This window comes from Acanthisitta chloris, unplaced genomic scaffold (genome assembly GCF_000695815.1).
Source record: "Acanthisitta chloris isolate BGI_N310 unplaced genomic scaffold, ASM69581v1 scaffold44139, whole genome shotgun sequence".
NCBI lineage: Eukaryota > Metazoa > Chordata > Aves > Passeriformes > Acanthisittidae > Acanthisitta > Acanthisitta chloris.
The window spans coordinates 1-15,660 of NW_008691689.1; the positions used below are offsets into that span (position 1 = coordinate 1).

General features: G+C 36.4%; 1 protein-coding gene across 1 annotated transcript; it reads right to left on the reverse strand.

The window, feature by feature from the left end:
- Nucleotides 1-6,184: 6,184 nt before the first annotated feature.
- RNPC3 (RNA-binding region (RNP1, RRM) containing 3) lies at nucleotides 6,185-14,735 on the reverse strand (the record flags this gene model as incomplete). The annotated part of the gene is made up of 13 exons (XM_009082308.1): nucleotides 6,185-6,258; nucleotides 7,161-7,293; nucleotides 7,732-7,790; nucleotides 7,870-7,964; nucleotides 8,120-8,281; nucleotides 8,561-8,697; nucleotides 9,511-9,636; nucleotides 10,618-10,766; nucleotides 11,405-11,473; nucleotides 11,956-12,067; nucleotides 12,797-12,877; nucleotides 13,486-13,604; nucleotides 14,688-14,735. Coding segments are annotated over 13 exons (1,350 nt in total), but the record flags the coding sequence as incomplete, so codon positions are not given.
- Between the last annotated feature and the right edge of the window lie 925 nt (nucleotides 14,736-15,660).

The window sequence follows — 15,660 nt, forward strand, 5'->3', positions numbered from 1 at the left end:
CCGGTGCCACTGCCCCGCGCTAGGCTTGTCAGTGATAAATCGTTACACGGCAAAATCCTCTGGTGTATCTAAAAGTTTTGTATTACATGCGATTCTGTTGATTGAAATGTAAAATTACATTCTGGAAGGTATTTGTTCTCGGATTTTGGGAAAGGAAAATTCTCTGCGCGTATTTTTGTCAAATGTGCGGTCTGTGTTTTTGCCTTTGAGCACAGCACCACCTTGCTGCTATCCGACCTCAGCGCTTTGGAAAGTCACTTGTTGGCCTTCTAGACTGTATTTTAATAGCCCAGTCCTGTACTTGTAGCTCAGCATGAGTGTCAGGACAGACTATCACAGAACCATAAAATCATTTAGGATGGAAAAATCCTCCAAGATCATTGAGCCCAACTGTTAGCACAGCCCTGTGGGTTTACACCACTAAACCATCTCCCCAGGTGCCACATCCACAGGCCTTTTGAACACTTCCAGGGATGATGATTCCACCACTTTCCCAGACACTCTGTTCCCATGCCTAATTTCAGTGAATAAATTTTTCCTAATATCGAATCTAGACCTTACCTGGTTCAACTTGAGGCCATTTCCTCTTGGTCTAGCACTTGTAACCTGGGAGAAGAGACCAATCCCCACCTGGCTACAGTCTCCTTTCAGGTAGTTGTAAAAGAGCAGTAAGGTCTCCCCTGAGCCTCCTTTTCTCCAGACTGAGCCCCATCCCAGCTCCCTGTCACTCCTCACCAGACCTGTGCTCCAGATACTTCCCCAGCTCCACTGTCCTCCTCTGGACACCTAGTGCATGTTTTCTGTATTATATACATCTTTTAAAATGTGCAATAAATTGAGTCATAAAGCTTTGTAAAGTGATTCCATGCAGATACAGGCTAAAAATGTGGTAGACGAAGGAAGGGTTCCACACCTTTGAAGGCTGCAGCAGATTAACTCTTGTTTTCCACTTTAATGTTGCTACATACAAAGTAACAAGTGGAGTTAGTCACTGTCAGAAAAATGTTTCATTCCTTGGAAATGGGAAATACCACAAGGAGAGTAAATAGTTGTATATAGTTCTCTGTACATAATGTCAAAGGAAGGACCTTATGCCAGAAGCTGCTACCTCAGGTAGGAGCTGCAGGGCCCAATACAGTAGGTCCTACAGCAGGAACAGTAGTAACCTAAAGTACTTAAGAAAACCGAAATATTTACAACAGCAAACAAACATTCCAGGGGAAAGGAAAGCAAACAAACAAAACCCCAAATAGAAACCACAAGCAGAAATGGGTATACAAAGATCCAGTTGATTTAAAAGGAATGAAAGCTTTGCCTCCTGACTTTAAAAAAAAAAAAATCTCAACTGCACTGTGAAAGTTTCCTTGATAGATTATCAGTATAAGATGGTAAGGGGCATGTTTTATTTGTACTTTAATAAAATAACCCCAGCAAGAATACAGCTTAGCTTTATTCATAATGGAATGGCCACAAAACACACAAAATCCCCACTTTTCTTCCCTCTTCTAAGCATCATAAACCCTTCAGCAGTTCTGATAAAACTTCTTTTCTCAGTATATTTTTCCTGGCCTACAACTCCAAAACCAAGTAAAATAAACTAACAAACATCTGAGAAGTCCACATGGGAATGCAGCAAATAAGCTAAGAAGAATTTTCAAGTAATCACTGTAAAGTAATTTGCTAAGCCAGTTCATATTGAAAAAACAGTAAAGACACTTTGGTTCAGCCATGAATACTTGTGACTCACACTGGTTGCAGCTGGAATGATGACAAAATAAATCTTTGACACCAGCCAGTTATCACACCAACTATGAATTAGTATTTCATGGAATAACTTTTTCCTTAAGTCCACTGGACTGGACTCTCTTGCCAAGTAAACATCACTGCCATGTTTCCCACATGGTTTTAGACAGTTACACAGGTCTGCTCAGTAACAACTCTTAATATGTCATCTCTACAGTACTGATGGGTATCAATCACAATTCAACAGGACAAGGAGCACACCTGCATCAGTTTAACACTGTTTTAACTGCTACTCTTGTTTTAATTACTTCAGCTTCACTAGTCACATATTTCAAGATGCAAATGAACAATGAAAGTTAATTACTCAGGAAAAAATAGTGCCTCATTTCACAGTACAAATTCATGCCAGTGTTCTAGTCCCCCTGCTTCATCTCCAAGGCAAGATCCATCCCACTCACAAACCCCACAACAAAACCAAAAGTCAAAATGAAGAGAAAAAGACAAAATGAAGAGAAAGGAAATAATTTATTAGATTTCACAAGTGAACCAACGTACATTTCTCATGTAGGTCTGGTGACAATTTAAAGATATGTGGAATCTTTAAGACAAGAAAATTTATGGTCTGCCTTAAATACTTTAGAAATGCTACTACGCACAGTTCAAGAGTCCTGATGGTTACACTGCTTCTTCCCCCAGCTTGGTAACACTTGAAAGAGATGGAACACAAAAGGGACCTGGAACATCACAAAGGCATGTTAAAAGTAAGAACAATCAGAAAATAGCAGTGTTATATTTTCTTTTGACAACTACATTGAAAGATGCTTAGTATTTTAAAAAGTGCTTAATGTCCGAAAAAAATATGACTTAAAAGCTAAAGGCTGTATTAATTTTATCTTACAGAAAGTTACACAATAATGTAATATGAAACCCACAAGAAAAATGTAAGTCACTGGCAACAACACTACCTCAGAGCAGAGAACATCTATAAAAAAAAGAAAACGAGGCAAAGGTAGCAGTGATTAATAGCTGATGATTAGTTCAACTCCAAATACTTCATGGCAAGATATTGTTAGATGTTCTTCTTTACTCAAAAAGAAAAAGTAAGGAATGCATACACTAAGTCAACTGCAGATTGTTTCTCATATACCAGGACAACAGCAACCATCAAATGATCTAAAATACTGATCAACCCTTTAACATTAAAATAGCTTTGCAATATATTCTAACCAACATATTATTATAATTATTTAAAGAAAACCAAGGTAACATCCTCAGTGTGAGGGCAGCACAACTCTGCATACATCTGTGAGCTAGAACTGTTCCACCAAGGAATGGGAGCACGAATTAGCAAGTTATATGACCCTTGAGGAAGGTGGAGGCCTTAAAACTATGAACCTTCACTATGTCTATTCACACAACACAGACATCTCATTGATTTCTTTTTTCCCCCTGATGAAAAAAGTGCCCTTGGCTCTTTAGAATTACCAGATTAGCTCAAACTGAACACATGTAAACTCCGAACTCCTCCCCATACCTAGTCTAGATGAAAACTTAAGACACAGTTGAGTGCTACGGGAAACATTGCACAAAAAAAGGATACAACAAGAAAGGATACACTCTGCATGACAGTATTACTGCAGTATTTACGCAGGAATGTTTCTAAAGAAGAACAGCAGAATGTGGTTTAATTTTACTTGATTCTCAGTATTGCATACACATAACCTCATGCTACCAAAAGCAAATATGCCTTTTTGATAAAACAGAGTTCTAACCCTTTATGAGATTTCATGAGGGCTGATGAGTCCACCAACACTAAACTCCATACTGAAAAGTAAATACATTTTTTGATAACTTGAACTACTAAGACAACACCAGATTTTTCTGTTTCAAGTCTTTGCCATTTAACAGACTCACTTTTTTTCCCCCCATAAGGTCCAAAACCCAATGATGTTTCCATTTAATGCTGGCTTTCAAGTCACTTTTACCCCATAAAGAAGCAGGAGACCTCTCAATATCAGTTTCTTCTATATAATCTTTCTCCCAAAAAGCTGTGTTTTAGCTACAGGAAGAAGCCACCCCAAATACTAACTGAACTTTTTGCCACTCCATCAAGAAAAAGAAATTTCAGCCAGCAAGGTGTTATGTAGTATTTTTGTAAACCATATGTATTATTTTTCCACAACAGATTTTATGTACTTTTGTAGACAAATGCTAAAAAAAAAAAAAATTAAAACCAGACTCAGACTGAGATTTTTATAAAGGAATTTTGCATTATAAATCAGCATCCATCAGAATACTCCAGCAGGAACAGGAAAAGATAGTTGTTCAGAAATAAGGTTGAATTTCATCATTACTTGGGAAGTGAAACAAATATTTTTTAATTAAACCTCATGGATCCTTAGACATCTGTAATACTCTGTGGCACATTCTGTGATTGCTACATATAAACAGCCAAGGTAATGGAGAAGTTCTGCATATGGTACATTAACCCAATGATGTGTGCAAGATAGTAAGGTAAGACTTTCAGGTGTACAAATGAGTCCTGCATAAGTATATTTTTGCTCACTGTAAAAAAAAAAAAAAAAGCTTCCGAGTTGACCATCAACATAATTAATAACCAAATAAGAACATTGATCTTTTCTTTATGTAATTCAAGTATTATTTAGCATGTTTTGTGAATTCAGAATTAATACACAAAATTAGATGAAAAGACATAGAAGTCCTAAAAGAATAAGAGTGCTCAGGCTTCATCTATCAGACTTTCCAATATGCTTCAAGTTTCTCTTTTGAGTATAAAGAAACCTTCATAATTTTCTTATTAGACACTAGATAAAATAATATAAATACAAGTTTTTTCCTAACAAGGAAGGAGTAAGAAACAAGACTGAAATATTCTCATAAACACTTGCTCCTAACAGAACACTTTAGCCAAGGCTCATTTCTCTCTTTTCAACAACCAACAGAGAAGAATGCCTGTAAAAAAGGATTTTTAATTTCACAAAATATAGATTTTCGCAAACCACAATCAATAACTCAGAACAGGAACTTCTAAGACCAAACAGCATCTCAGATATGAGTGGAAATAAACTCAAATAAAATCTGATTAAGATTATAATAACCATACTGTAGGGTCTCCAACCAACTTGTAAAAATCAAGACCAACTGTTCACATCCTTTATTTCAAACTTCAGGGTTTTTTTCAAAATAAGAATGATCAAACCCTCAGATTAAAAACACATCATGGGTTAAGTGGAATGTTTCATAAACAGACTAAGATTTGAGTTCATTTTGTCTTAAGTGGAGGCATAACCAGAGTGATCCCCAACTGTAATCTGAAACTAAGTTCAATGCCCTTTAAATTTGAGCTAGCTGATCTATCAGGGGGTGCAGACTGAGAAATAAATGCTTTTTACTCTCACATCAGTTACTTCACATGATAATTTGAGAGTTCACTATGCAAATGTGTTCAGGTCATGAAACCCCTCACAGTTTCTTAAGTGGAGGCATAACCAGAGTGATCCCCAACTGTAATCTGAAACTAAGTTCAATGCCCTTTAAATTTGAGCTAGCTGATCTATCAGGGGGTGCAGACTGAGAAATAAATGCTTTTTACTCTCACATCAGTTACTTCACATGATAATTTGAGAGTTCACTATGCAAATGTGTTCAGGTCATGAAACCCCTCACAGTTACAGCTGATCATTTGAGAGTTCAGGTCATGAAACCCCTCACAGTTAAATTACAGCTGATTTTGCTTGAGTTACTCATATAAAGCAAATACTCAGAGTAAGAAGCAGTGAAGTAAATGATAAGAAATAAAAGTTAAATAGCAACTACCTTCTGCTAGAAGTTACTTTCCCATCAAGTTTAAACAATGCCAAAAATCAGGACCTATGCAATCCAGAACAGAATTCAGACAAGTTTAAAGGATGCTGCAACAGCACTAAGATCTCATTTTCCAAAATTAGCAAAGTCAAAATTTCTTTACAGCTAGCAGAAGTTTATTGCTGGAAACAGTTCTTCAGGATCACTTTACAATAGCAGGGACGGAAGGGAAGGAGTAAAGAGGCAACTCTTCAATACCAAAACTCCAGAAGATTACTAAAAGGCAAGTGGTCCAATTCCACAGGATTATTCTCCTCAGCTCCCCAGATTAAGGATTAGAGAAACTGACAACTACCCTATGATATGAGTATTAGGGAAATTTCAGTTTCTTTCTAATCAGAGGAAGAAGCAACCTTTTAATTTTACACCAATTATACACCTTGCACTGTTTCTCTGATACAGGCACACATTTAAGAAAATAAAATTGAATGGAACATTTAGCCTCCACCACCAATATTACTAAGGAAGCCATTGAATAAAACCAAACAAACACATCAACCACTCCCCCACACCACCACCTAATTCTTTACTTTTGTTTTCAGGCAGATAATCCATACCTTGTGCAGTGTTCTACTTTTTTCTTTTCCCTTCATTGGCATCCTGTTTTGGTCTAGCTGAACGAGCAAATTGCTGATATTCTGTTAAGGACTACTAGTGTGTGTGATAAATAGAAGCCAATCAAGGAGATAAAAAAAGATTATTTCTGCAAATTACAGTTTAGAAAGTGACCTTTATCTGTGAATCAATTCTACTACAGCATGAAATATTTTAACAATAGTGCCTATTAGTCATGGATTAGGACCAAGACCAGTAACAACTGTACTGATACACAGTACAAAAATTACTAAAACAGCCTGTCCAAGAGTTGGTAATACTAAGTAAATAAAGAGAACTGGGAATGGGTTAGGTGCAAAAAGCATAACTACAGCAGGATAAACAATATTTACAGTCTTCCATCCCAGCGTGTTAATTCTGTAACTTTGATGTCTCAGTATCTAGGAGGGAAAAAGGTAAAAAGAACAGAGGTTTGGATGAATGTAAGTACAAAGGAAATGAAATAAACTATGAAACATTTAAACGAAAAATAAGAAAGGAATTACAGACAAAAAAACAGAGCCATGCAATCAAAAAGTGAGAGTTCCTGCAGGAGAACTAGTCTAAATAGGTGTCCACTGATCCCAACAGGATCATTTCTGATGTTCTTAGCTCTGTGAAAACAGGCCTAACCATGATAAGAAGCTTGTGTTTAATTTAAACACAGTGGGTCTACAATCTTTTCTATTGTCCGTGGGATCAAAGAGCTAAGACCAGAGAAATTTACTGGCTTAAATAAAACACCTTTAGTTTCCTATTTTAGAAGAGGGGCCTCTATTTTTTTTTTCAGCTACTATAAAACTACCAATAGTGCACTGTGTTATGCTGACTGTTTTTCTGGGGCTGTTTCTTCTTCTGTAAAACACTCTGACAGCAAAACTAGAGATAGACACACGGATTACAAAGAACATCATGCAAATGTTTGAAGAAAAGGATACAACCACCATGGGTTTTTCAAATAAGACATATCCATTTGCTTCTTTTAATGCTTTGGCAGCTGCTTTTTCATTAGGAAGTCCAATGAAAGCCTGTCCCTTCATACGGCCTTCCTTCATCAAACGGATATCAAACCTAGAGGCAAAATGGAGAATTTGGAATTACTCATGTTTAACTAAAAACTTTTGTATTTCACAATATAAATATAATTCCCAAGCTTGAAGATGGAAAAATAAGCAGAAATGGGAGCAAAGCCTACAAACACGAATTATGTCCTGGGAGACCATTTTGCATGGGGGAACCATCTACACTGTTCATTCTGTGCCACTCAGCCAATAAACAGAAAATTTGTGAATAAAAATGGAAGAGTGAAATACCAGGGTCTTCAGCTGCTGTTCAAAAAATAATTCTATTTCTGCACTTGTGATAAATGAAGATTTTTCAGCTGAAATACATTTTTTCTTTATGCAGAAGCAAAAAAAAAGATGACTAGCTTTTAAATCACAATTTTCACCAGTATCATAGAAGTTAACATAAAAGGCTGAAATTTAACCAAGCACCAAATTAACTCACATATTTCGTTCCACTTCTGATTGGAAGTCAACATATCTTCCAAAAATGAACTTGAGATCCTGAAATTAAAGGGTAGGTATAAGAGAAAAGCTAATAAAAAGACCTTTCAATAAATATTTCATTTACTTGTTTGCCTACCTTTTCTTGAACTTGTTTAGCTAAATTCTTCACATATATCCTGCAATTTGGATCACCTGGCTCATAGTTTTTGAAAACAGAAAATTTTTCCATCTCTTAAAGACAAAAAAATAGACAAAGTTTTAGCTCATTTCCTTACTTTACATGTTCGCTCAGTATAAATTTTAATATATGACCAATTAAGAAATACTTAAATTATTGGCTGCAATTCAAAAAATTATTACTAGATAATATATTCTTATAGTTATACCTTCTTTAGAGAGTCTGTTTTTCTCCAGATCCTTTCTAGAAATGAATTCTGATGGTATTTCATCATCCTCCTCTTCAGTTTCCATTTTATCATTTGAGCTAGGAGCTGGGAAAATCCTTCCAAAGCCTGTATTATTGATTTCTTCTGTGGTTGCATAAAGGTCTGAAATTTCAACACATTACACACACGGTTTGTACATTTATTCACAAGAGGATCAACAGCCAGCAAAAAGTATACTCCTTTCAGTAACATTTTAACATGGTAGACTTTGTAAAGCAATTTGAACACATATATATACTGATTCATACTACTTATGATGTATATTATTTATGAAAGCACCAATACAAAAGAAGAAAATAGAATTTCCTGGCCTAAATTTCAGCAGCCTTCTACATACACATGAATCCAATATTAAATACACTTGAATTTGAAGTCTCTTACCATTTTTTTCTTCCTTTTCTGAGTGTATCTGAAGCACAGCTGGGATGTCAGTACTAATGTGAAACTCTATTTTTTTATGACCTACATGCTGGGGCTGTTCAAACACATCTGAAGGTAACAGTGTAGGGTGCAAATTACTGTTTAAAACAACAATATATTAATTAAAGATTCAGACACTGATGAAAGCATAGTCAAATATAAGATTTCTTCCAGACAGATTTTATGCTGTTGTTTACCATAAATACATGCTCTCTCCATTTCACATATTTCACCCAATACAGTTCAAGCTAATTAAAACACTGCAAATACAGTAGGTATGGCTGGCAGCAGGAGCAAACCCAAGAATCACACATCCCATTACAATACAGACATTTATGAAAACTTTATCAGGAACTTATATGAAGTTATATGAAAAATAACTGGCATTGCTGCTGCTCTCACCTAGTGTATAGGCTATAGCAAATCACTTGGAGGAAGCAGGTGAAAATTCATCACTACACAGAAATACTACACTGCTGTCTACTGTGCCATAGAACTGCAGTTCCAAACTGAGTCAGATTTTATTCTTCCAGTATCACACTTTTAAGTATCCCAAACAATAAATCCAGATTGCTTCTGCCACAGCTGTGATATGGAATTAGTTATCTTTCTTATGAAAAGGAATTTTCCTCAACTTGATAGCAGGAGAAACACAGAGCAAGAACTAGGCACACTTTACAGATTAAGGTTGTTGAGCAGACTTTAGTTCAAATGACATGAAAATTTGGTCTTTTAGAGCAGTAAGACCAAACATGAGGATAAGGGAAGATCACCTCCACTACCAAATTTACCTGTCAGTGAAGAATGCTTGTTTTAAAGCAGCAACACTAAAGCAAACATGATACAGAGAACACAATTTAGTAAAAGGAATCATCTGAAAAAAGCACAAAAACCACAGAAAAAATACAAACCTGTGGGGAGTACACACAGGAACATTCAATAAATCTTTAATTCTCTGCTTTTTTCTAACACCACGTCTCTTTGTGTTTATTGGTCTTTTAGGCTGAAGGGTTGCTAATTCCATCAACTTGGTCATTCTATTTGAAACAAAAATTTAAAAAAACCAAACTGGTTTACAATTTATTTGAAAACATTAATTTTGAAAACCCTTCCCCCTTCCTTAAAGCCCTTGAGATAGATCTTTTCAGAATATGGTTACAAAACTAGCCACCTTCAATCTGAAACTACATTAATAAAATATAACACACAGCAAATCTGTATACACAGAGAACTGAAGTGACCAATCAAAATCATAATGAGGTCAGTGATGCCCCTCCTTCCCCACGCAGCTCTGAATTAGGACACAGAAGCTGTAAGAAAAGCTATGACACCCCAAGCTGACCCTGATTTTATAATACCACTTCCAGTCAGCAGAAATACCTTTTTCCAAGGGCAAGCACTTTTCTGAATAAAGCATAAGGACATTCTGATTTACTTTTCAGTTTAAACAGCAAGCAAAAGAATTACTTTTTAATTTATTATTAGCTTAAAGACTGAAAATATGCAGCTGTGATGCAATTGCATCCCAAAGCAGCAAGGGAATCCTCAGCACACACAACTTCCAGTTATTATTACTCCCAGCAATACACACTGATGCACAATGAACATCTTGGAAGTTGGTGTGCATGTATGATTCAGGCTGAATAGTTTTCTCAGTACAGATGTGGAACAATGAACTCAGAAAACTAATTATTGCTTTCTTATACCTGCACTCTCTCTCCATTCTGAGTTTTTGTTCAGTTGTGTTTTTTGAACATGGGAACAAATGATAATTTCCACACTGTTAGGCCGTTTTCCTTTTCTTGCTGCATTTAAAACAGCACTGTCCTTCTGTTATTAAATTACTCTGGAATTTCTCTAAGCATCTGGAAAGATTTCTATCTACTATCTACAAGATGCTCTATCTATATGATGCCAACGTTACAAGAGACTCCACCATTTGCTGAACTAGAAGCTAGAAAAGTAGAACCACCACTTTAAGAGAGCCCAGAGCTTGCAAATGACTGTGAAATGCATACCTCTCCTTTTCCTCATCATTATCACTCTCATATTCTGATTCATCTCCACTAGACCCTTGTCCTTCTTCCTCTTCAGGCAAAGGAGGCTCCTCAGGAGGCAGAGGTGGGATTGGGGGAGGTGGCACAGGCACTGGCAAATACTCTTCATACTAATTATGGGGAAAAAGTAAAAAAAATAAATAAACTTGTTAAGGGAAAAAAAAATGTGTGTCTAGTTTTCCTTTACTTAATAAAAACAGTCAAAGCACTAAATTAGAAGAGGACAAGAAGTATTTTCTTTAAGTATGTTTGTGTGGATGTAGATGCTATTCTGGTAAACTACATTACTAATGAAAAACTTTCCACAAGCAAACAAATAAAATACAACAAATTTGCTGCTTTCTGAAGCATAAGAGTAAATGTTTTCATTCTTTTAAGTTGAGGTGATAAAAAATACAGCGAGCATGGTCATGGGTTTTTACTTTGCACTCAGCTTTAAGGACTTTTCCAAGATCATGGTCAAAATATGTGGGTAGAGGCCTAAGCTCCAAAGCCATCTCAGTATCTACACTGAACCTCCTTTGAAACATTACAGTGCTACTGTCATACATGTGTATTTCTTTGTTCTAAGTACAGTTAAACAAATTTGTTTAGAAGACCAACATGCAGATCATACCCAGTGACACGCAGCAGTATTTCCAACCTTTTTCTTAAACTTTTAGAACTTAGATTTCCTACCATGTTGCTGACATTTAAAATTGTGAATTCTGAGTTCTACAGCACTTAAAACATACATTAAAAACATTACCATGGGAGGGCGAGCAGTAATTGGTCCAAAAGGTGGAGGAAGATTCATTTTATTCATAAGATGAAGTACCTGAAATGATTCAGAATAAGTAAGGCTTCCTTTAAATAAAGGTAAATAAATGAATTATAACAGTTCCTTGATAGGTATCACAGCAAATAACTTCTGGCAGGTGTAAATCAGCAGCTTTAATGCTAGTGAGCAATGTGATAGTTTGCACTTGAGATCATACACTAATGGCAAATATGAGCAATACACCTAAAAAGGCTAGTCAAAAGAGAAAAGCATCTTCTCAGAATGAAATTCCAAGTACTCAAGTCACATCTAACCAGGATGAGCACATCCCATTAAGTCTTCAGTGTCAATTAAGTCAATGAACTCCTACTATCTCAACATAGTAAAAAGTTAAGATTGGTTAACGCTATCATAGGCAAACTAACTTAATATTTACCTTGACACAAAAATCATTTCTATGGATAATTAAAAAAGGAAAAATGAGATGTTTTTATTTTTAAACTTTCCTTTTTTCATTGTTACTGTTGTTTTTTACTTACCTGGACATAAAATTTGGGCACACTTGCCAAGGCATTTGCTATATTTGCTAGAATTGCACTTGAAGGTGGTGGATACAAATATTTGAGGCAAGAATTGATGGGAAAGGTGAGGCTGAGGAAAAAAGATTAAAAATAAGACATCTTAATACCACTGCCACATAGTTACTGGTAATAAGTAATGATTACTAGAGGCTTAACTATTCATTGTGTCAGAAGTAACACTGAAATATTATTATTTCTCCTAGAACAGTTTTGGGCCACTTACATTGTCATTACCATGAGGGAGCAATGCCTAATGCATGACAGACTTACTGGGCTTGGACACAATGAAAGTATCAACCCATGCAGAAACCCTCAAGTACACAAAAACAATCACCATGTCCAAAACCAAAAAGCACAGCATAGCATGTACAAACACCACAAACTCAATGCTCAAATTGCTGAATCTGTTAGTCTCCAAAAAATTTATTCTCCACGTATGCAAAAATGCAAGGGGTGAGGGAGGGGGGAAGAAGAAACATCTAGAAAAACAAGTCAATGGTATTGTGCTGTTAACACTGGGACAACCTACCCAGCCCTCAAACTGTTCTTGAGAAAGCAAAGCACAGTGCTAGAAGGTTATTATGCAATCCACAACTTCACAGCTCAAAGCACCAGTCACTGCTCAACTGTGTACTAAACCTGAGGAATTGAAACTTCATCTTTATGACAATTCCTACAGCTGTGCCTGTAGAACAGTAACATACTAGGAAACAAAACTCTTGTTCCACAGTGCATAGCACACTTCAAAATAATCTAACAGAATAAAATAATTAAGACAAATAAAAAACCCAACACTAACCCATGGTTGGGTGCAATTCCATTCTCTATTTTAACACAGCTTGGTTCTGTCTTCTCTTCTTCTTTCACCGGTTCTTCTGAACTGAAAATTAATTTAGTCTTAGTTAAAACAGGGAAAAACTTAAGTGCCTTATGTAATATACAAAAAATGCATTATCCATTAATAAATACAAGATATTGATGGCATAGTATTTTTAACATATTTTATCAATGGTATTACTACAGCCATTCTCAATTCCTCAGTATTAACACATGTGGATAATTACAGCAGCCTGTCTTCTAAAATAAATTCTTATGCAGATTTAAGTAAGTCTCCCAATATTCAAACAGTCCTGACTTAAATCTGCTCACAGGAAAAGAACTAAAATAATTTCATGTTGCTTCAGAGACTATAAATTCAAATGTATTAAGTTATTGATTTGTTCACATTCAAAAAGCAGAATAACTAACTTGAAATCTCTACTCCTGTTGTTTTAATTAAGCACTATCACACAGCCTTTATCACTTAGATATTACACAGGTAATGACACAGTTCTAAAGGGAGAAATGCAATCACCTATGGATCTGAACAAGCTTGTTAACATTTCTAAATGGATACAACTTATTGAGTTAAAAAGAAAATTTTAAAAGAAAAAAAAAGGGAATTTCCTTTCCTTGACCACAAACACAACAACTAAATTAAACACATACCTTTTACACTTCTCTGAGACAGAAGGCTGGCTAAGTACCTGCACACTCTCTTGCTCCTTGGCAAATTCAACAACTAAGGTGTGACCTAGAAGTTTCAGCTGATGCAATCTTGATAAAGCCTTCAAGTAATTATAATGGAGAAAAGAAAGAAAGGGAAGAGGAAAAACATGAGAATTATTTGAAAACATAACTCATTTTCCTTTGATTGGTAAACCAGCCATAGGATGCAGTCCCAGCTGCTTTAAGCTAAATTAGTGCCCCCTGGAACACTGCACTGTTCTGCCCTCACAGACTTTTTCCTGCTGGCAGAAGGGAAGAGATAAGGTTGCACACCAGAACCACTACAGAGTTAGTTCATCTGAACGCAATAGCAAGACTGCAGTCTTAACAATGATACTCATTACATAGCCTAGTAAATCTCTGATTTGCCCATGAGCTACAAACACACTGAACTCTGTTGGTAACAGTTAGGAATTTTAAAATCAAGATTCTTAACAGAGACACGACGAAGATCTATCATTCTGCAAGTCCAGAAACCAAATACACCACTGTTCACCTCACACACTTTGTAACTTTTTGAGCAGTCCTCTAAGTGTGGCTTTAAAAAAAAATAGCAGTGCAAAAAAACCAAAACCCAGGGCATAAGGGAAACATTCTGGACACAGGCTTTTTAACAGATTTGTATTTAAAAAGCATTATTAGTATTACCTTTTGGCATCCACATCCCCCATTAACACAGCAGTTTTCTTATAGATATTGGACATTTGAGGTAGGTCTGAATTTTATGGCAAATATGCAATTATGCAGAAGACACAGAAATTATGCTTGATTTATAGTCTATATATAAATACACACACATCCTAGACAGGTCCCTGATCAGTCTAGTCCCTGTAAGTTTGCCATGCTCTAAGAGACAGGTTGGATCAAATGACTTCCAGCTCCTGCCAATCCACTTGTCTTAGGACTCCACAGAAATGTTCAACAAGCCCCGCAAGCAACTCCTGAAACAGAGCTCTAGTAGTACATTGTGCTGCTTTGATTTTCAACAAGGCCCGCAAGCAACTCCTGAAACAGAACTCTAGTAGTACATTGTGCTGCTTTGATTTTTCCTAGCTCTGAGCACTAGATGATGGTTAAAACCTCACAACTGGCAATTCAGAAAGTGCTGTGCTAAAGCATTTGATAACAAATTCAATACAAACCTTCACAGCTGCATTTTCACTGGGAAAGGTAGCAAAAGCAGTATGTTTCTAGAAAACAAACAAGAAATTGTTATACTATATTCAAATAAAAAAGGTAAGAAACTGCATGTAAAATAGACACCCACAAGCAATGTCTAAGTTCAAGTTTACACATTTGAAAGTTTTCAGATGGAAGTCATCTAACGCCCATGCAGGGGAAAAGTGAAGGACTAGAAAACATTTTTCGGAAGAATTTAGGACAAGCACCTCCTGCAGTCAAAATTTAAGACAGGAACTAAGCAGTTTGAGGAATACAGGCAATCAGGTTATTTTCTAGTGAGCCAAAGCCATCCCAAACTGCATGAAAATACATATGGATAAAGACATCTTAATCCTCTTTTCAAAACAGGAAATTTATTTCAGCACCTCACAGCTGAACATTTTCATCAAAGCAACTCCTAAAAGCAATACTACTCCTGCCACAACAGTTGTGTTGTGCTCTGAACATCTGAATGGTTTCTAACTAACAGTTTGCTGTACTTTTTAAGTTTTAAAACATGTGCTTTCCAGGTTAAATCAAGTATTCACAGATTACACAGTTCATCTTAAAGTTAAATTTGTTTTGACAAACTTTATAGCTTTCTATTCATGATGTGATACCCTGAATCACTGTAACAAAGTCAGTATTTCTGATATCCTATAAAGATGACATGACCCTGACAGGAAATGCAGGCACCAGTTATCTGCAGTTCTGCAGGGATATAAGGCTCTTTCCAAACGGCGCTTGCCAGCAGAGAGATACACCTACGTTTTTGAAGTTTGGTGGTAGAAAAACCACCAAAACAGAGATTTCAAGAGACAGACCTGTGAAACTACATCCCTACACCTACCAACGGGCCCTGCTCTTTCACAGCCTTATGCCTACCCGCAAGCGAGACCCAAGCTGATGCCGAGGGCAGCAGGCGGGGGCAGGAGCTCCGGCCCCACCGCTCCG